The 22,929-nt window shown below is 40.7% G+C and overlaps 1 protein-coding gene across 50 annotated transcripts in view; it reads right to left on the bottom strand.

Annotated features, from left to right (window-relative positions):
- SORBS2 (sorbin and SH3 domain containing 2) overlaps nt 1-22,929 on the bottom strand; it is a 269,623-nt gene that overhangs the window by 56,409 nt on the left and 190,285 nt on the right. For 20 of the 50 annotated variants that reach the window (XM_077302175.1, XM_077302170.1, XM_077302181.1 and 17 more), the window contains 3 exons: nt 14,478-14,954; nt 11,421-11,565; nt 9,084-9,259 (listed from right to left, as the gene is read on the bottom strand). In XM_077302175.1, coding sequence (XP_077158290.1) covers nt 9,084-9,259; nt 11,421-11,565; nt 14,478-14,954 — 798 coding nt within the window. The remainder of the gene's footprint in view (nt 1-9,083; nt 9,260-11,420; nt 11,566-14,477; nt 14,955-22,929) is intronic. The other 30 variants (XM_077302188.1, XM_077302189.1, XM_077302208.1 and 27 more) reach the window with 4 other exon arrangements.

The following is a 22,929-nucleotide window of genomic DNA, read 5'->3' as shown; positions in this document are numbered from 1 at the left end:
AACTCCCTTTGCTTTCCCCTATTTGAGCCCAAACAGTTCCCAAAGGTCTCATGACCTTCAAGAAAAGCTTTATTGGTGACATGGAAGGAGAAGCTGCATAAAGTGGGAGCAGAGCCACTATTTTTGATTGGAGATACACTACAAGTACTTTGGATTCAACTCATTGATGTGGCATACAGTGGCCATGTAAAATTTTCCATATCACATAGTAAGATATATTTAGTGCTGCTTTTGTAGTTTTTAAGATTAAAGAATCCGTTTCAAAATAATGAATTATATTTTCATTAATATTTCTTTTTAATTAAACAAATATTTAGCATATGGGTTTTATTAGTTATATCAAAACCAAGACCTTAAACTTGATCCAGAACACCACTGGTAACCAATGCAGCTGCTGCAGCACAGGCTGAATATGGTAGAACAGGCTTCCTCGGGAGGTGGTGGGTTCTCCATCTTTAGGAAATTTTTAAACAGAGGCTGGATAGCCATCTAACGGAGAGGCTGATTCTGTGAAGGCTTAAGGGGGTGGCACGTGACAGTAGAAGAGCAATAGAGCTGTGAGTGTCCTGCATAGTGCAGGGGGTTGGACTAGATGACCCATGAGGTACCTTCCAACTCTATGATTCTATGATTCTAAATTTTCTTGTGTACTAGTCAGCATCATAAACTTTCAGAAAAGTGAAGAAAATACTGCTCAACATCCCAAAATACTTTGTTGACTGAATCAAGTCCCTTGAATGACTGTAAAATTCAGGTTATCTCCATCGATGAATCACAGTGCTAACTATCTAGAGATCCAACAGGCAGAAAATTATGCCGCTTTGTGAAAAAGACTGATATTATGTAATGCCAACCTTGTTAATATGGCCACTGTACCAGATATTTTTTAAAAAAAACTGATGTGTTATCAACAGATAATCTCAAGACCTTTTACAAAATGGCTTACCCGATTCCCCCTCCCCCAAGATTTTATTTGCCAGTGGTTTGGAAGCAGTGACGGTCCAGCTCAAGCAGAGTTGTCTGAAACTCAACTTTTCCAGAAAAGTGGATTCACCCTCCGGATAGCGATACACTCCTGCAACCAATCTGCAACAGTAGCGCTAAAGACCTGTGCGTTACCATTGTTGCTGGTTCTTCAAAGTCCCTCCCCCTGGCTCTCTCCTCCAAACTTCCGGCGAAGCGATCGCCATTTTTTTTTCTCCGAGCGAGCGGGGATAAACGCACCAGCGAGCCTCTTTCTGTTTAGAGGCTTCCCTGGCTTCAGTCCTTCACCTTTAGTCACTAAGCACAAACCACATAAAAGCCCGTTTGCTGAAATAAAGTCCCTTTATTTTTTACACATTAATTCAGCCGAAAATCGGGCCCGTGAGAGGGGGGGGGGATTTTTTTTTTATCACTCGAGGCAGCGTGCCAACGATCATACAATCAAACGACAGCTCACATTAGGCAGCTGGATGGGTCTCTCCGTAGCAACGAATCTACCTAGATTCGTTGCTATGGGTCTGTTTTTTTTTTAAAAACCTTTCTTAAAGGGAAAGGGGCTGTTTGGGAGCATGCTAACGGCTGCCCATTGGCTGCTTGACGGCCAGGGGCGGGACGAGCTTGGCAATAGCGCTTCCTTTCTAGCGATTTCTGCCGAGACCGGAAGCCTGTGGGAAACGCTAAAAAACGCAACTGATTCCACTACAAAGGCAGGTATGCATAACGACGAATTCCACTATTTTAAATGGCGATTTTTCATTCCGCAAACAATTTGCAACAAAGATCCCCGTGCGAAAAGGCCCTGGGTGTTGGAACATCAGTTAGGCTCCCCCCTAAAACCACCCCACCTTTGTTGGGAGGTTGCATTTCCATCCACTGTATGGCAGGTGGGAGGGGGGAGTTGGTTGGTTGGGGTTGCTTTTTCTTTCTGGTTCAGTTTTAATTGTATTTTTTATTGTTGTGAACTGCCCCAAGTAGGCTGGCCAGGAAGGGCGGTATATAAGTCCAACAAATAAATAAACTGTGAATTCCTTGCGGAGTTTGCAATGATGAATGTAAAACAGATACATGTGGCATTTTACTTAATTAAAAGTAAATATACTCATCTTTTAAATTGATTCTCTTCTTTCTTTTTTTTACAGTGCTTATTACAGGCCTGGAAATGAAACTAGCTACCTTGAATGGAAACTGAAGACATATAAATGTATATAAACTGATAGTCCTTGTAAAGTAGCATTTTTGTTAAACAGTTACTCTTAAAATAGAGGTTGCAGTCAAAACAAACATTTCATAGAGACTTTGAGATCTGTGGGCATGCGTTGTCTTGAGAAATGTATTAGGAGACTGCCTGAAAGGCTCTTGGGTTGTATTATACTTTTTACTTTATTATGCTTGTAATATAAAACTGTTGTCTTTTGTAACAAGAGAGAGGCAACATGGTATTTGGGCATTTTTATCTATTGCTGACTGTTCAAATTTACCGCAAGGTGTATCTTTGCAACCATCGCTCCCCCCCCTCTCCAATCAAGCGGGAAGGAGAGAGCAGCCACACAAGTGTAAACACAGTCTGTTTCAATTCAGGAAAAAGGAAGGAGGAAGACCTGGGTTCAAATCAATCTGAATTCAGCAGGATCGACAACATGGGGGAAAAAGTAAATGCAGAACCATCCCTGCTCAACCTGGCCCCTTCTCTCTCTCTCTCTCTCTCTCTCTCTCTCTCTCTCTCTCTCTCTCTCTCTCTCTCTCTCTCTCTCTCTCACACACACACACACACACACTCATTCACCCACTGCACCCCAAGAGCCTCTCCTCCTGAGGGCACACACACACACACACAATGTTTAAAGTGTTCTCTGTCACTATTTTTCTCCCAGCAATCAAAGTTTAGTGAAAAAGTTGTATTGATAGACTCACTAATCTTCTAAGCTTCCCCAGGAATTTGTCAAGATGGAAAAAGCAAGTAATAGTGCAGCTTGTCCACTGATTTTGGGGGTGGGGGAGGAGAATGCATCCACATTCAGCATTTCATTGGCACGACTTCATGCCAGCACCTCAAGACCTACCTAAGATTTTGATTCAGCAATCAATGGTCTAATTCTGGATTATGCAGTGGTTATCATTAAAGATATCATTTGAAAGCTGATGTAAGTGCTGGAGTTTTGAACAAGGATTTTGGGAGTGCTGGGTTCGGGTGCCTACTTTGCTCACTTTGGATCCGTCAGCCTAATCTACTTAAAAGGGGTTTTGTGATGAGTAGAGATGTTCACCATCCTGAGCTACTTGGATGAAGGGAAAGAGAAATACATGACTGATATCATGAGTTTTGGACTATGTACCTGGTATAATGCAGATGTGCAACTAAGGATGCAATCCAGTGGCCACTTATCAGAGAGTAAAGTCTACTGAACATAGCAGGACTTACTACTAGTAATTGCTGCAGAGCTTTCTCAGCTTTTGAATGAAGAGTATAATAATGGTAATGGGATAATGGGATAGTAGTATTTGACTTAGAATGTCCCATACTAAGGCAAGCACACTGGAGTAATTCTGCTCACACATTCAGGTTCCAGATAACAGCATGAACTTTGATGTTCTCTTTCTGCTTTTCATTTGTTACTCAAGTGAGGGAGATTATCCCATTGTTTCCCCTTTTGATCATCATCATTGTATACATTGCTTCTAGTACATTTTAAAGACTTCTGGCAAACAGACGCCATGTTTCCAGATAGCGATATCTGGTCTCAGTTATTTTTCACAAAATGCCATAAAGTCAACATAACCCTTTTAGCACTGGGATACCAGAGGGTGTGAACTGGAGATAGACCAACTAACTGATAGTGAATTAAATCAATTAAATTAATAATGGAGAAATATTCCCAAGATCATAACGCCTATTATCTCATGTTTATCGAAACTGAGTGTGAATAAAGAAATTGCTTCAGGGAATTTGGCAGTTCATTCACGGAAACTGGCTTGGTTACTGGTTATTTGCAGTTGCCGAGATCATAGTTTCTGTGAAGAAGACTGACAAAATTATCTTTGTTAAGAAATGGTTTGCTCAGCACATCCACAAAGAACAGCAATAAACATACAACGTTCAAATACTATTGTAAATCAGAATCATTCCATGGCTACCTAAAGGTTGTTCATATATGAAAATCCAACCCTTTTTTCTTGAGCTGATACCATGGATAAAAAATATGGTACCAAGTCTGATGTTCATGGCACTTGTAGTTCAACTGTAAGCAGATTTGCACTCTTCTTAGTCCTCTGAAGTCATTGGGATCAGAAGGGTGTGACTCTGATTAGGATTTTTGAGATGTCACACTTGTAAGCTTTCACACTCTTCGATGCTGCACAAAGTTTCATGATATTTCAGTAAAAGGTATGATACAATAAGATAATGATGAAAGGTATGAAAACTTTCCTACCACATAGATACTTGAAATCTGATATGCCATACAGCATGATGGAAAAATATCTACTAATATTTTGAGACAACAAAGATGAAGAGGATTCAAGGAGTATTACATTTCCTAACCTTTCATCTTCAAAGACTTGTATCCTTGAAAAATTATCTGGGATATATACATATTAAAGGTTATGCAAGCAATCAAAGGGATACAAGAAAGCAGAAACACAAGACAGGCACTCAGTCCAGAGAACTGGCAGAAACAAAGAGCAGCTGTTTCAATTGCCTAAGACTTTTGCTGTAGGTTATGTTAAACATGTTCAGGTAGTCACAACTTTAGATGATTGTGTCAATGGAAACAAGAATGTACAGACCTAAATTGACAGGAAGCATATGGGACATTAAGTCTGAAGCTTTGGTAGGATTCTATGCCTTCAACAGTCATTGTTAAAAGGAAAAGAAAAAGGATCAGGGATGACATGCATTGATATAATGAGTTAAAGCAGCATTCACATCATTTTTATACCCTACACAAGTTGGGTGGCCATTCTGAGCCATCTGCATGTCATAATTTAATATTAGCGACTGTTTTATATGTACTATCAACGCCTTACTTTCTTATAAATGAAATGGCTCACATACAATGTTGTGATTTTCTAGATGTTGGTAAGTTGATGCTAATTATACAAACCTTGTTGATTTTACTGTGTCAAAATATAAAACATATAATCAGAGAATTATATTCATATAAGTCAATCTTCATCTATTTTAGGGGTTCCCAAAGTGGGAACCCTAAAAGGGGGGACAGAGGAATGATTCAGAGTGGTGGTGAGGAATTGGGGGGCAGTAGGGAGGCAGCAGACTCTTCCTGCTGTGGCTGCATGAGACATTCCATCCAAGGTGGCTTGCCATTGCCTGACTCTGGGTAGTAGCAACTCTGGACTTCCTTCATGGTTTCCCATCCCAGTGCTGACCAGGGTCAACCTTCCCTAAGAAAATGACACCTTCAGAAGGTGGACTGGATGGGATCATATTCCTGCTGAGCTCATTCTCCTCCTCAGATTCTGTTTAGGTTCTACTCTAGATCTCCAGGAATTACTTAACCTAGAGTTGGCAATCCTTTTCCAAAAGTCTTCATCTTTGGAAGACTGGAAAAGCCTTCTCCTACTTGCTCCTGGAATTTTCCATTGCTTGCTTCTTTCTCTCTCCCCATCTGTCTTTCTCCCCAATGAAGACCCAAAGCACCTTTTACAAATTAGTTTTACAAAGAACTTACATAATATGGCCACTGCATGACAACCCAAAAAGAAGTGTAGGCAATATAGTGTGTTTTTGAATTTGCACTAACATCAGGAAAGAGGTAAAATGTTTTTTATAATTAAATATGGTGAATAAATATTGGAGAGGATCTACAACATTTTATGTTAATCTTAAGTAAGGTCACTTAAGAGAACCTGAATTTGGTTTCTACCCCTTCCCATGTGTGGCTGAGATCTTGATTGTTATAAAGACAACAGACTGGAATCTGGAAATATCAGATTCTCAAAATGGGAAGGCTGCAACAATATGTGATCTCAAATTTTTGGCTGAAAGATGTTTTTGTCCAGTTAATGGGTCAGTACACACTAGACATGACTACTAAACTGACACAACTTTTATATGCTTGCAGCTGACCTTTTCTGCATGAAGAACCCAAAATTCTAAATGCTACGACAGATATAAGTCAGCTTACAGTATTCAGACTCCTGCCAACAATATAGGATTGGCCTATATTCTGAAGTCACAAAAGGTAAATAAGACCTTTATGCACAGTTTGCGATTGAGAAAAGGCATATATATTTTGTCTTTATTCAAGAGCAAAACGTTGCATGCAAAGCTATCCTCTGATGCTGTATTTCTAATGGATATATTGATGGAATACGTCTAGCAGTGTAAATGACAAGCGACATGACATGGCATCTCTTAACGATCACCAATGTTGGCACAGCTTTCAGGGGACAATTATGCTGGTGTAGTACCATCAGCATTGATGGTTATTGCCTTCACACACATTTATATATGTCTACAGGTTAAAAGCATCTAAGAGCTACAGCAGTCCCTTTTTACATCACTTCATCCATCCACTTCTGAAGCATAAGGCTTGAACCAGTAACTCACCAATTGTTTGGACAAAACAGAAAAGATCATGGACAGTCTTCCTGGAGAGAAAGAGTACATTTACCTTTCATTTTGCCCTTTAAAAATGGGGGTGATGAGTTCCAAATAAGGAACCTCCAGAAAAATAAAAGAACTGCAGGACTACTTTTGGAAAATGAGCCTTGCTGGTCTTCAGCAATTATGGAAGAGTGCATAATGCTAGGAAAAGCTGAAGGCAGGAGAAGAAGGAGAAGAAGGCAGGAGATGACTGAATTTCTAAAGGACGCCTCAGCCCTGACTTTGCAAGATGTGAGCAAAGCTGTTAACAAAAGGATGTTTGGGAGGACATTATTTCATAGGGTTGCCAGTAGCAACTTAATGGCACTTAATGCACACAAGCACATATATGCTCAGGTATAGACGTGCTGAAAATAAGAAAATATTTCCAGAGAAAAGTACTCCCAAAGCAATGGAGGCACAGTCTGTGTCACCAGTGATGTCACAGACATTCTCCAGTGGGAGCTGAAGTACAGAACCACTTTATACACAACAATCTCAAGACTCTTGACAGCTTTGAAAAGACTTCTGTTCCCGTTGGCCCTCCACACAAAAGTCTGAAAAATTGTTCTCCCCTTCTTGAATGTGAATCGTTATAGGTAACAGGTTCAGAAATATGAGAAACATAACAAAAAAAAAGACATTTCAGAACTCAGTTCAGTACATTATTATTTATACTCATACTTATGTATTTATTTGATCCATTGCCCTACAAGGTGCCCACTCCACTGTTCCATTTCTGTATACTAACCTTGAAAACAAAAATAGTAGCAGTAAGCCCTCTAAACTCTACCAGATGTACTTACAAGTAAACACAGAAGGATAAGATGTACACAGCATTGCTAGCATTATTTCTGAAAATACCCTTGTACTGTTTGGAGATTAATTCTTCATGTACCTTGAGCCACACTTGGACGTACTGACATTTTAATAGGCAGCTCCGGAAGCAGGCCTAAGCAGTGCAATCTGCTGCATGGTAAGTCTCACAACTTACCATGCACTCTGTTTTGATTCTGAAGTCATATACATGTGATTCTCACGTTTATAGGATTAGGAGAATTACACTGCAATCCTAAAAACACTTTCCTTGGAATAAGCCCCATTGAATAGTCCTGAGTAGGATTCCAAGTAAACCTGCTTAGGATTCCCTCTCTAAGGACAGTAGTATCATCCTAAGCAGACTTACAGCCTTCGAAGTCCAATTTGTAACTGGTTAGGATGAAACATTAATGCAACAATGGTAGCAAAAGCTAGACATGACTTGATATAGAAAAAGCAAAATGGGAGGAATTTTGCAGCAAATCTAAGAGATCCAGAAAATCTGATCTGCAGGTTTAAATATATAGCTTGCTTTATGCCAAGGCCATTAAATACAGACAAGAGTATTTCAATTTATACTATTATATAACTTTTATCCTACCCTATGATCTTAATCTGCCAATTCTTTTTAAAAGCCACATTCAGGGATTTCTGTGACAAAATACAGAAACTGTCTCTTTTAAACGGGATGGTGTCATGAATGTGAGAAATCAGAAGAGTCTTGACATGCCTTATCCATCTATGAATTTTAATAAAGGGATGGAAGACATGATAGCATTTCTCCTTTAACTGGGTTAAAAACAAGTTCCAAGTCTTAGTCGGAAAACTTTCCCATTTGCTTTTCTTCATCAAATTTAACCCCCATCCTACTTTTCCACTCCTGGCAGCTACACAGCCCTGTACGCTTCTGCTCTTGCACCTCCCAAAGATTTCACCTGCAAAGACTCCGCTGCTTTCATCCTGGATCCTCGACGCTTCATTCGGCCAGCACAGCGACTCCTCCTACAACTAAGAAAGCCGGCAAACCGTTCCTATGCCGGCGGCAGCTAAGACTGCTACTGCTGGGACCAGCCAGAAGGGGCTGCTGGGGCAGCGGTGTGGAAAGAATGCTTCAGCATAGCTCAGAACAAAACACTTCAGCAAGGCATCCTGGTATCACCCAAGCACTAACCAGAGCGCACTGTCAATGCCAGCCTGAAAGAGTTCTCTCACGTTGCTTTTCCATGCCAGCATAGGAGAGCATTACTGTGTGTGTAGATTTCCTTAGTGCTAGCTGTTCAATGAATTCTCGCCAGGGGGGGAGTGTCTTGATGGAATTACAAAATGCACCAAACTTTCTTTAAACTTTAACAGAGGAGTAAACAAAATATAGAAAAGGAGAACAAAAGAAAGAAAGAACAAAAACACTTGAAATTCAGCTGAAAACTTTACAATGGAAATCTTTTTAAAATTACAAACCCCCCAATTACACACCATCAACTTTCCCCTTTCCAGCATTATATTTGAATCCCCCAAATACACACATGCTGCTCCACATTATGTAAGTCTAGAAGAATGTGGAAAAATATCCTGTTGCCAACAATCAATTCATTGTAGGAGCTTATGCGTGCACGCACACACACACACACACACATGCACACACACATACCCCTCCTCTCTCTTTCTCAGCATTTCCTACCGTTCTAATTGCAGTTGGGATTCCTGATTCATCCACTGGGCCAATCCCTGAATAATGTGGAGCCTTAATGACTGTGACTTTCTTTTCTTCCTCAGAAGTTCTACTGATTGGGATTGTACTGGTGGTGCTGCTGCCGCCAAGAGAATGAGCATGTTGTGTGTAGGTCTCCGTGGATTCTACAAAGAGAATGTTAACAGAACGCAGTAGAACCATTCAATTAGCATGCTTAAGCCTGGGTCTTGTACTGTGTGCATTCCAAATCCCATGACAACATAGGTAGCAAATGGGTACCTGCTTTCAAAAGGCATCATAATATTTAGCATAAAATGACATCTAGCATTTTGCTCTGCACGGAAGAGGAATTCAATGTGCTAACATCTTGTGCTGAGCTCAAAATCCAGCAGAAATTCCATTCTTTTAACCCTTATGAAATGGCAGGAAAGTGGGGAAGGTAGAATGGCTGTGGATTTAATTCCTAGGCAGAGCTGGGAAGAAAGAAAGAGACAGATCCCTGCCTGCAAGCACAAACAGCATAAGGCAATGAAGGGAAAGGAGGAGGGAGGAGAGCAGAAAACAGGAGATGATCACTCATGGAATGATTTGGAGATGATGTTTGAAATAATGTTGATCCTTCGACTAGATGGCCTGTATGGCCCCTTCTAACGTTATGATTCTATGGAAAGAAGAGTTTGGAGAGTAGGAGTTCAACAGGGAGTGGCCAAGGAGAAAGAAGGACATTTCAGGGGAATAAAATTTCAACATCACAAGCTTCAAAAAGTACAACTGCTGTCAATTTTAGTGCGGGGGGGGGGTTTGCTGGTAACCCACTCCACAGCATTATGGAAGATCCAGTTGAAATACCTGATCACTAAAAAGACTATGCACAGTCAATATCACCTCCCTCCCCCAATACTGTTGTGTGGATTAAATGGCTGACAGGTGATCTGAGCCCAGTCAGGATCAATGGATATTTAGTACGTGTTCTTCCTTTCCTTTTGAAGACTCAGTTTTTGTATTTTTACATCATTGGTGTCTTTCATTATTGTTGGAACAATAATATATTTTAGGATGGTTTATTTCAATATGTGTAATCAGATGTTATTGTTCTGTTGTGTTTTTCTGTTGTGTTTTTGTTCATTTGTCTATAATACAACAATACACATTAAAAAAAGAAATATGCTATAACATTTCCAAATCTGTTCAAATACTCTCAAAAGTGAAAAACAGCACATGTGATAACCGTCTTAAAAAGCTGATTAAAATTATATACAGACAATTATGTTTTAACAACTTAGTATTTTCTACTTTGATAATTCTACTTTTTTGCAGTGTTTGTGACATATCGTGACTGATTTTTTTTTAAAAGTCTTTTAAAATTTGTGTAATCCTAGTCCTACTGAATTGTTTGTTGGATGTCTTATGCTCTTTGACTGTATTGTGTTACATTGTGTAATGCACCTTGAGTCACAGTGAGTGAAGTGAGCTATAAATACAGTAAATGAAAGTCAAACTAACCCAGTTGTTACTATATTACGGTGCTGGTAGGCAAGCAGTTTCCTCATGATCAGGGTGTACATTTCCACCACATCTGTTACCAGAAAGGAATTTTGCCATGAAATCTGTTGGTAAACATGAATGCCTTTTCCATAATGCTTGGCCTGACTTGCTTGTTTGCTAGAGTTATCATAGGTAGGCAACATAAAATATATAGCCTGTAACAGTCTTCTCTTAAAACAAAAATCCCTCTTCTGCCCACGTTGTTTAAGGAAAAGGGCTTACAGTTGATTTTCAGTATGTCAAGGATCTAGAATGGCTGTTCCTGACTAAAGAAACTATGTAGACCCTGCAATCAAGAACATTCTGTTCTGGAAGATTAAAACTTAGGATCTTACGGTTGTGGGGAATATTTTATTGGTTAACCCTACAGATTTAGATTCTAAGTTGTCTCATTTTTTTGGACAAGTGGATGCCTCTTATTTCTTATTTGGAGGGAATGAAATGTCACAGAGGCGGGGATATCCCCCTCCAAATATATGCATGATTGTTAAATCTATATCTGCTGTAACAGTGTATTTTATTGTATTAATTTGTTTTAATGAACCCTTTGTTCTAGAAGCATCTTTAGCATTCTTCATGTATTTCAGGGCCTGTCATTGGAGAAGAATGTTCAATCTGTACAATGGTGTTCAGATTTTCCTCAAGGTGCCTCTGAGGATAGCACCACCATTATTAAGATCATATGCTTCATGCTTCGCTATCTGCACAAGTTGTGGTCACCATTCAACAAGCAATAAAATTTCCTTCAAAAAAACATAAACTTTATGTGGGGAAACTCACCCATCGTCCTACTGTGCTGTAGGACAACTGTGCTTGAATTGGGTGAAGTTGGTGGACAGTATGCCAAAGAAGGGGAGAAAGGCCTTTGAAAGTGACTCATTGGGCTGACAGCTGCACTAGAGGTCCCATTCACTGTTATTTGAGCCTTAGGATCAATGACAAAAAAAGTATGCTGTTAAATGAAGAACTGCCAGAATCTGTCAACACACAAAAATAATTCAGTCACCCTCAGAACAATAACCAGTTCTTGGCTACTTGGTCACATCATGGTCACTATTCATACCCATCTAGCCTCTTATCCTTTCCAGATAAAATGAAACAAGCTGGAATCAAGGGAAGGTATCCGGAAGTCACCAGTAAGGGCAGCAGTGGTATGAATGTGGGGCAGCCCCCATAAACACACTAGATGGCGGTTGTTCTCCCAATTTTTTCTTGGAAGTTGTATTTCTTTTCTTGTACTTTGCATTAGCTCTCGTTGCCATTCAAGTAAAGAGAAATAAAGATAAAGAAATAAAGGTGATGCTGAAATCTACCTGAATTGTTGCAGACCATGCCTGGGGGGCAAACCATAGAGTCACTGTCAAGTTCACCCTACATTGTTGACAATTCTTGCCTTTCCTTTTGCAAAATTAAAATGAATACTAATTTTTCACATATGCCTTCTTCAGGTATGCATTTTTCACTTATACTTCCATTTTGTAATGTCTGAAAAAAAGCTAATTTATAAACCAGTGGGAATAGAACCAGAAAGAAATCTATGTGATACACATGTTTAATTTTTTCCTGGCATTTCTAAGTTCTTGATGTATCTGGACCTGTATACGACTACATGGTAAGAAAGGAACATGATATGCTTTCATTCCTAAACACATTTACTCAAAGGTGTCACCAAGTTGAACAGGAACTCATATATTCTGGCAAGTATTTTTAAGATTTGCATCTTACATTTGTTAGGCTAGTTTGAAAATGTTTTGCAAATAAATACCACCATGTTTCTATATCTTAGGCTATGGGACAAATGGGTTAACATGATTTTCCTTAAAGAAATTGTTCTAGACTTTAATAATATTTTGTAACAATCTGTTAGATATTGGACATATTCCAGCTCACAACCTCTTCTTAAGCACTAAACAGGCCTGTCTGCTTGAGATGAAGAGAAACTGATCATGAACAAAGTATATATAATCGAATACATTAGTTCCTGGACAACTGAATTGTGCATGAAATATTTTATTTAACTATTTGTAGTCACTGCCTTTAAGTTATTCTAAACAAAATGCACTCCTGGAAAAAATAATTGCATGTTTGTAGGAAGTTAATATAAGATTATTCACACTTTCATTCCTGCAAGACAGAAGTGCTTAAAAGGAGAACGGTTAGTTAGAGAAAGAGCTAAATCAGAAGCGACTTCATGAGTCAGTGATCACAGCTAATGGAAGACAAAATTGTGTTAAAGTGCTCATCAAATGCATTAAAATTCAACTTAGAGGCACATTCCACTTCTCCTGCAGATTTCTCAGTACTTTCTGACAGGTTTGCAGTTTCTTTTACACATTCTGCATGAGCAGTCTTTTTGTAGGGACATTTATCAGGCATTTCAAGTACTTCTGCTTATATATCACACACCACTTCTATTTACCACAATGTCACTGCAGTGTTTCTTTCTGGCTTCATCTGAGCTAGAGCAAAGCCCTGGAGCCTGTTTCAAGACCCTAGAATACATGCAGCTGTATTAAACAAGAGATCATGTCTTGAACATGAACAACCAACCTCTCCTTTACTCTTACAGTCAGAAGAAAAAGAGTTGGTTCTTATATGCCACTTTCTCTACCAGAAGGAGTATCAAAGCAGCTTACAATCGCTTTCCCTTTCCTCTCCCCCACAACAGACACCCTGTGAGGTAGGTGAGGCTGAGAGAGCCCTGATATCACTGTTCAGTCAGAACAGTTTTATCACTGCTGTGATGAGCCCAAGGTCACCCAGCTGTGGAATCAAAACCTGGCTCGTCAGATTTGAAGTTGGCACTCCTAACCACTATACTAAGCTTGAACCCATGTACTTGTCTTATATTGAATCAAGCTTTTTGTCCCTCTAGCTCAGCACTGTTTACTCAGACTTGCAGTGGGTCGCCAAGTCTTTCACGCTACCCACCATTTTTGATCCTTTTAACAGGCGATGCAGGGGATTGAACATAGTACCACTTGGGTGTCAAGCAGATGCTCTACCACTGAGCCATGGTTCCTCTCTGAATTCCATTCTAATGTTACTGCCAACTCCAGGTTGGACAATTCCTGCAAATATGGGGGTTGAACCTGGAAAGGGTGGTGGTTGGGGACAGGGGGGACCTCTCTTCAAAGCAGCCATTTCCTCCAGGAGAATTGATCACTGTAGTTTGGAGATCAGTTAGAAATCCAGGTGATCTCAGGGACCCAACTGCAGGTTGGCAATCCTTGTTTCAATGCAAGAGAATAACAAAGCAATCAAGAAGTATATATGCCTAACTGCATTCTGCCCCTCAGTTCCATTACCATGGACAAAAATAACACTTTTGTATCTCCTCCCACCTGAGATACATTTGCTGTTGGAGCAAGAACAGCTTATAATACGTTGTGTTTTGGGAGAGAAGGTATCCTGGAGGAACAGAAAGTGTATTTCCTGTTTGCTCACCAACACTGCCAGGTCCAAATTTATCTGTTTCCACAACCTATCTGCCTTTGAAGGATGGAATTCTAGTTCCAAGTCCTCCAACAGGAGAGGCCATTTTGAATGGCACCTCTCTTCCTAAAAACCGAAACCCTATAATCATATATCGTTTGATATACATTGCCTGAATATACGTAGTACAAAAAAACACAGCTTCACATTTCAGTTACCTTTATATTATGCTAGTTATAAAGCTTACACTAAAAAAAAAATCACCTTACAGAACCTGACTAACCAATTATCAGCACACTTATTTAAAGATATATGGGGTGAGAAAGAATTAGGATACTCCCCCGCCCCCATGTTGGAAACCTGATTGAACAAAACGGAGGAGGAAAGAGGAAGGATAATTACATGAGAGCTGGCAGCAGTGGTGGTTAAGGTGGTGCCATCTGACCCGGCAGACATCTGGCTCAGAGTTGGGGAAGGTGTTTCAGAACAGTCAGTAGTATCATAGTGACAACTCTGCAGCTCATCTAGAATGGCAGTGGAGGACTCGCTCACCGTGCGAGAGGAATACTCGCTCATGGCGGAGTCTGTCATGACAGAGGCTGTTTCGGTCTTGTGGATACTGTCAGGATCTAAGAAAGGGTACGTGTATGAAAACCGTGAAAGGGCTAGGGTTCTATAAAAGCGTGAAGGCCAAAAATCATCACGGGCTGGCAAGACAAATGGTGTGACGTGGGTGCCACTGTCGGGTGAGAGAGAGGGTCTGTTAATCGATACCAGAGGAGAAGGAGGCGGCTGGGGTGAAGCTTCAGCTGCAGTTTGTCTGTGGGTCTGTGAAGCATTTACCTCCATCACATTGGCAGTTACTTTCTGGTTTCCAAGCTGAGTTTTGAGAAACAAACAAACAAAAAATAAGAAAACACATTACTGAATTTAATTAAAACAAAAATAAACAAAACCCTTCTTCTTACCCCTTTGCTGTGTGCAGGAATATAAGGAAAAACACACACATGTTTTCTATCAGTCTAGCAGTCTTAGGAAGTTTACAGACAGATTAAGAAACAAACAAACTCTGTATTACAAAAGAAAACAGTGAATTTATCTAGTACTAATAGAAGCAATGCCAGAAACTGCAGTGTGTTGGAATAAACATTCATGTTGGTTTCCAAGATTGGAATTGTTTGAGAAAATGTTCAAATTAAGTGTCTACAGTGCATATTAGGTTTTTAAATCACAAAACTGCACCCGCCTGTTTGGCACAAATCAAAGTATTCCATAGTCTACACATCCATGGAAATTAGGAGATTGTTTTGTCTTTTTGATGTATATTTTCAGTCTTTCACTATAAAATTACTAAACTCGTAATCTGATGCACACCAACATAGGAAGAAGCCCTATTGAATTTGGTGGGATTTCTGACCAAAAATTCATAGGATTTTGCTGCATACATCATGTACAATGTAAAGGGACAGGACTCTTAGAAACTGGAAGACAGGAGGGACTGAGGGAAAGAAGGGTTACTATTGAAGCTGTCAAAATACCCAGTTACTCCAAAAATACTACCAACTGAACAGGAGACAACTTAATGAAAGTGACAGCCATCTTGAGGGACAATCAATGCACTCACCAACAATACAAAGAACAAGAGACCCATAAAATGTTGCATGTAACTGTTCCATGCCACTTCGTGCTCCATGCTTGCCTGTACATCAATTGATCTAACGCACCAAACTGTCTGGGCTATGAAGAAGGGAAGGCAAGATAGGCGAAGCTCTATATTTCTGCATGTCACTCTTAACGCACAGAGAACAAGTTGATGTGCACAAGAGGCAGCTTCTTGATTAGGCCAGGACACTGGGGACAGCTGGGACTTCTGCCTCATGATAGTAATATCTGGCAGTTTCTGCATCTGTGTTATTTAATGATAGGAGAGTGGACTGGAGAGAGTTGGAAATTGGACCCGGAAGGAATGTGAGAAGAAAGTAAGTCCACAGTGAAGAACCCTTAGAATCCAAATTAGGAGACCATCAGGATGGTTCACCCCAGAAGATTGATGGATCCAGATGATTCTTGGGGATTTCTTGGTCTCCACAATTGGCTCTCCTGTTGCAGTCCTGGTTGACCTGTGAAATATACAGATGACCTGGGCTGTGAAAAGATTGCCCTAGAGCACCCTCTCTCATTCCATCAAGTCCAGAATGTTCCTTGATCTACTGGTGTGCTTTGGATGATAAAGAGGTTGGGCAGATAGAGCACAAATGGAGAAAAGTTCAGAGTAAATGTGACTGAAAACAGGAAATACTGTGTTATTTTGCCTGCTCTATAGCAGTGATGGCAGCAAAGTAAGCTTTCCACCATGATTGGGTCAATGCTGTCCAGAGGAGTTTCAGGTTGTGAAGAGGTTGTTATCTAAAATCTCAGAGGAAGTTGATTTGAAAAACATATAAACCCACTGTTATTCCTTAGCAATATATTTTGCAGATAAAATTGCTTGCATCTGCCATAGCTCAGATACCAGAACTGGACTAGTTCAGCCTCAAGATATTATGGCAGCAGTCTGCTCTTAGTTGTTTGAATGAGGCCTGATTAAGTGAACAAGGCACTTCAAAATGGTCTTGACCCTCATGCCTAATTATGTTACATTGGACAGTGGATAGACTGGGTCCAGAAAGTAATAAATGCCTCTGTGTAGGAGGGTGTAGCTTCCAATTGCTTTGAAAGAGGCAGTTGTGAGATCTTCCTGAAGAAGGCATCCCTGGTCCAAATTATCTACATAACTACAGCTAATTTTCCTTTCTTGGGCAAGGTGCTCTGGGGATGGTGGAGGTACACGGCTTTGGGCAGCTTTGAAGCAAATGGATTACCTGGACCCATCTTGAACTAGATCCAGGCTTGGTTTTGGGACAGAAATAGCCTTGGTTGCCTTGATTGTTAACCCTTGCTCAGACAGTGACAGGAGTATATCCCTATTGATTTTCCCAAATGTCTCAGAGGCTTTTGATAATATTGGTCATGGTATCCGTCCAACTGGGCTTGGAGTATGGAGCCCTGTACTTCCATGGTTCTATTATTACTTGACCAATCAATTTCAGAAAGTGGCGATGTGGGTCTTCTGCTTCGCCCATTTGTGCACTGGGTTCCATCTGATTACCCCTGCTATTTAACATCCACATGGCACTATTGGGACAATTAACCCATCAATTCGAAGTGAGATGCTACCAATATCAGGATGATACCTAACTACCATATTTCAGCTTAACAGCTAAGCAAGGAGAGTCCGTGGAAGTTCTGAACAGGTGCCTGAAGGTGATAGTAAGATAGATGAAGTCCAGTACATGGAAGCTCAATCCAGACAAGATAGAAGTGCTGTTGGTCAATGGAGAATATGCTTAGGAACTGCGAAGCCAGCCTGTCTTGGAGGAGGTTGAACTCTCCTTGAAGGAACAGGTTTGTAGTTTAATAGGTAGATCCTGGGATATAGTTGGAGGCTCAAATCTCCTTCTTGGCACATAGTACCTTTTATCAGCTCTAACTGGTTCTCCAACTATGACCATGCCTTAAAAAGTATGATTTTGGGCACAGTGATCCATGTTCTGATCAGATCCATGGCTGTCTTTGAAAATGGTCCAGAAACTTCACCAAGTCCAATATGTCCAGGCTATTGTCAAGGGGTGGTAACAAGGATTGTATCACCTGAGTGCTGGGAGACCTACACTGGTTACCCCTCTGTTTTGGGGCATAATTCAAAATGCTGGTTTTTACCTTTAAGGCCCTAAATGGCTTGAACCTGGGAACCTGAAGGACTACCCTTCTCAAGCTCTGCTCTCTGGACCCCAGCCTTTAGAGGTGAGGTAGCTGGCACCTAGAGACAGCGCACTTACTGTGGTGGCCCCTCGTCTTGGAATCCCCTATCCTTTGAGGCTTACCTGGTGCCTAATTTACTTTCTTTTAGGTACCAGGCTAATACACATCTTCTATCATTGAGCCACACTTGGAATTTCCACAGCTAATCCAGGTATGAGAGGCTGCTGAGCCTTTCTAGCGTTAAGGGAAGCAAAATCAAAGCTAGTACTAGTGTCCTAAAAATGGTTTTCGATGCTGCAGCTTTCCTGTAGCTGCTGGTATGGTCTTTTAATCTAATGTCTGCAAATATCTTTTTAAACATTTTGCAACACACTTGGCATACAAATCAGACTGTACTGCTTCTGCAAGCCGGGTCTCATTCTGGCCTGTTGCAGCCACCAGGGCAGAGGGAAAGAGGACACTACTCCATGACCTTCGCCAAAGAGCACAAACACCAACAAGTTCTATAAGTGTTCTCCCTGCACCCAGCCACCTCTCACCTAGCCACACACTGTTGAGTCCACCTGCAGTATTTCACTTATCTACCTTACTCCTTCTTCCTCCTTACTTCTTCCTCCTCCCATTACTGCCCACAGTACTGCCCTTAAATCTACGCCCAGGAGTTGCCTCCCACCTGGGAGCCAGGGAAGGGTCCCGGCCAACCCCTCTTCCCTCACCTCCACCGACTCAAAGGAACTCCTTTCCCATGTAGGGCTGCCCCCACACCTAACAGCCAACCCTTACCCAATCAATAACCTTTAAGTCAGACTCATGCAACTGTCTTGATTGGGCCTCCCACTCTATCTGGCCCCACGCTCCTGAGATCAGGTCATTCCAGCTGGTTCTCTGTGCCAGACAAGTGTGGCTGTTACCACATTAATAAGGATTACCATAAATACTGCCATATACAAATGTAACTAACAAGTAATGTTTATAAAATTTATATGCAAGGGACATGATCTTATACGGCCTATCACTAGGTGTATTCATGTTTATGAAGAGGCTTGTGTTCTTCAAGAACTCTAAATAAATAAATAAATAAATAAATAAATAAATAAATAAATAAATAAATAAATAAATAAATAAATAAAATATACATGGTGTTTCTTTGCTCATAAAAGTCAGCAGCCATGCACATCTGTTGGGCATAGCAGAGTATATTTTGTGTAAAAGTAGCAGAGTTAATATAAAAATGATGAGACCAGACAAAGCAGCACTGAAGTATGTAAAAAGCCTATTTTACCAGCTAACAGGGTAGGGGAAACTGAAGGATAAAACAAGAAAAATATATTGCTTCCTAAGAGCTTAGTCAGGAGCTCTGCACTTATGGTGTTACATGATGAAGATTCAAGATGGATCTCTCTCTACCTAAAGCAGATCTCTTCTCAAAGGGAAGAGGGAGAATCCTCTTCCTGCTACAGTTGCAAACAAGCACGTAGGTCATGGCCCCTAAACTGTTTTACATATCTATAAAAGACCACATGACCCACCCCACCTGTTTCCACTAGCAACAAGTGTAAAACAAATAGTTTATCTCAGGGGTAGTCAAACGGCGGCCCTCCAGATGTCCATGAACTTCAATTCCCATGAGTCCCTACCAGCATTTTCTGGCAGGGGCTCATGGGAATTGTAGTCCATTGACATCTGGGGGCCGCAGTTTGACTACCCCTGCTCTATCTGATAGTCAGTGGCTGACTCTTGCTAAAAGATTAAGTCAGACAACATCTCTCACTGCATAAGTGTGAGCTAGTGGAATGAGGCCAACCTATACAGAAGGCATGGAAATTGGCATATAACCTCCCCCCACACCCAAATACTAAACAGTCAAGGAGTTCATAAAATTAAACACAGACCAAAACTGCAAGCCTAAACTCAGCTATTCTGGAGCACTGGGGAAACTCAGCAGGTACAGGCCAGGGTACAGACAAGGCAGCAGCCAGAGTGCTTCTTCCCATCTTCGGTTTGGAGCCTACCAAGATAGCCCTGGTAAGAAATATCACCCCTGCTCTGGAATCTCCCTGTCAATATTAATAGCCATGTGCAAAATGGAATGGATCTATGATTGTGATCTATGATCTATGATTGTGGCCTCAGTACTTGAAAAGATTCACACTGAAACTACTTTCATTTGCAACAGGAAGCCAGAGTAATTCGGATAAACCAGCCACTGTCAGAAAGTCAGCAAAATTTTAACAATAATGGGAGTGGTAACAATTGTTATCATATATACTTCCATCTCCTGCAGTTTATGCAACATGCTACTACTGTAACGCTTCTGGAAGTGAGGCCCTAAGGACAGCTGCACTCTTCCCTTTCCACTGATTTCGATGGACATGGAAGTGAGTCATGGTTAGGGCTGCACGGTTAAATTTGCAATCTTCTATTTGGTTTTCCTGCTTCTTTGCAGACACTCACTAACATTACAGCCTGTATGGGAGGCTACTTAAAAGACTTCAGAGTTAAAATTCAGCTCAGGTAATAAATAGCAGAGTTTAGAGTTTCTCAGGGATACCGAACGAATGCTAGCAAGCAATGTCTATTTCCCACCTACCTAGCAACGCATCACTTTCTCTTTTCTGATTGCATACTACAGGGGTAGTCAAACTGCAGCCCTCCAGATGTCCATGGAATACAATTCCCAGAAGCCCCTGCCAGCATTCGCTGGCAGGGGCTTCTGGGAATTGTAGTCCATGGACATCTGGAGGGCCGCAGTTTGACTACCCCTGGCATACTACCTTGTTCTGAACAGCTAGGCCAGAGTGCTGAATGAGTTTTAACGTTGGTTACTCTGAAATGTTTCTTTGGGCCTTTTATTCAGTTAATTTTTTCTTACACTTTTTTGCAGACTAGCAAAAGGGTATCAAGTAGTGCTGGTGCTTTGTGGCCCACAGTTTAAGAATCACTGCAGTAGCCAATGAGCCTACCATGGTCGGTTACTTGTTACCAAGTCTACTAACCATCCTCTAATCCAGGGATTCCCAACCAGGGGTACAGGGACCTCCAGGGGTCTGCGGGAACTCTGGAGGAAGTGTGTGGCCTTTCCCTCTCCTGTCTTAATGGACTCGGCCACAAGCTAAGTCACTTCTATTGCTCCCCCTCCCATCCTCCTGAGTGTGAGTTCTCTTGTGGGGTCTGCGCCTGGAAGGGGGTGGAGCCTGCATGCCTATTCCTGCTTTAAACCGCCTCCTGTCTCTCCACCTTCAGTCCTACTTGAGCCTGCCTGTTTATGTGGGTAGATGTCACTTCTGGGGTGTGTGGCAAGGAGGTGTGGTCAGCTGACACCACTTCCGGGGCTCCTCAAAGCCTGGAAAATTATTCCAGGGGCTCCTCGACAGTCCGAAGTTTGAAAAAAGCTGTTGTAATCGCTGCAGCACACACTATGGTCTATATACCATCTACTTCATACACAGGGCAAAATAAGATTGTGTGGCCTTTCAAACTGCACCCCTCCCGTTTAGTAGTAAAATCTCCACTGTTTACATCATTTGAGTAAATTTGATCACAATATACCTCCCCATAGTGATATCTGATGTCTTGGGACATTTATCACAGCAATTTTCTGGGATGTAGGAAATCATATTTACTATGCAGGTCCTGCTCCTAAAGAATCATCATCATATGAACAGCGGAGACAAAAGTCATGAAAAAGATACGGTTCGTGAAATAGAGGTAAATGTGTAAAAAACAACCAAAAATCCCCTTAATATTCAAGCACACTGAGATATTATTATTGCATTACTTTACTTCAAGTTTCAACACTGGGATACATCCCTTTAGGTATTTAGGTTTGAATGGAACATTAATATTGATATGTTAATATTAATATGTGAATAATTTTTGTGTGCATGATAAGTTGGTGGGGACAGCAGTTTCAAATTTTACTCTGAGGTTCATATCAGAGGCCCATGGGAAACATGGAGACACCAAATTGCTGGCCTTGCTTCAAAAGATCAAAACACAATTAAGAATCTAAGATGGAAAAAGTGAACTTATTTTTGTTAATTGCCACAAAGAGAACAGAGCACACAAAATCCAGGAACACACACACAAATGGGTAAAAATACCTTGTAAATGTCATTGTTCACAGCTAAATTTTAAAATTTAAATGTGCAAAATAAGGTATAACATTCTTTTTTGACTTTTAGCCATAAGATAGCATGGGACTTTGAACCCATGTGTATATTTTATCATCTCTTATCGGGAAGCATCTGATGATATAAAAATGTAGGGCCAATAGCTACACTAAACTGTGTTTTTGCAGTGAAACTTGGCTTATTTATTTGAATTGTTAATCCCACTGATGACCTCCAGTATCCTTGTTAAGAATCTCAACAACCCACAGATGACAAAATTAAGTCTGAATCAATATATCAAGTGCATCATTTAAAACATTTTCAGTCATGAAATCAAGCCGTTTATTTGTAAAGCCAACACCAGTTCTCACGGAAACTCTCTATGCCTCTCAAGCAAAAAGCCCTGTCTTTTCACATTCTTTAGTGAATTCCTGCTAGTAAACCCACCAAGAATTCCGTGTTAAACACCTTTCTCCCAAAATATCCCAAACAGTTTATAGACTATTCAGATAAAATTAACAATATAATTTAAATATATATGTTGGGCAGATCCTGCTTTATTAGATTGGCTGTTGTAGGATGTCAGGGTACAAAAACCCCTTTGGCTATTGATCTCCAGCTTGTGAACAAGAGCTCATGCAGTTGTTACACCTTCAAGCACTTGCAGCTGAGATGATGTGCAGCCAGCAAGATGCGCCCTAACATTTCCCCTCCCTCTTTTCTGAAATTGTAAGTTGCCTCTGTTTCGTAATTATGCAACTGACAATAATATATGCATTTTCTCAGCTCCTCTGCAATGTCTTGAGAGTTTCCATCTGATTTTTCACATGGAAAGATTCAGGTACAATTAACAATTATCTGTACAATTAACTTCTGCATCCCTGCTTCTGCTGTAATCTGTGACATGGGCCTTGATCACCGATAGTGTACAAAGAGGACCA

This window comes from Paroedura picta, chromosome 10, assembly GCF_049243985.1.
Source record: "Paroedura picta isolate Pp20150507F chromosome 10, Ppicta_v3.0, whole genome shotgun sequence".
NCBI lineage: Eukaryota > Metazoa > Chordata > Lepidosauria > Squamata > Gekkonidae > Paroedura > Paroedura picta.
The sequence above is the reverse complement of the archived record's forward strand: the minus strand, read 5'-3'. Positions and strand labels throughout refer to the sequence as shown.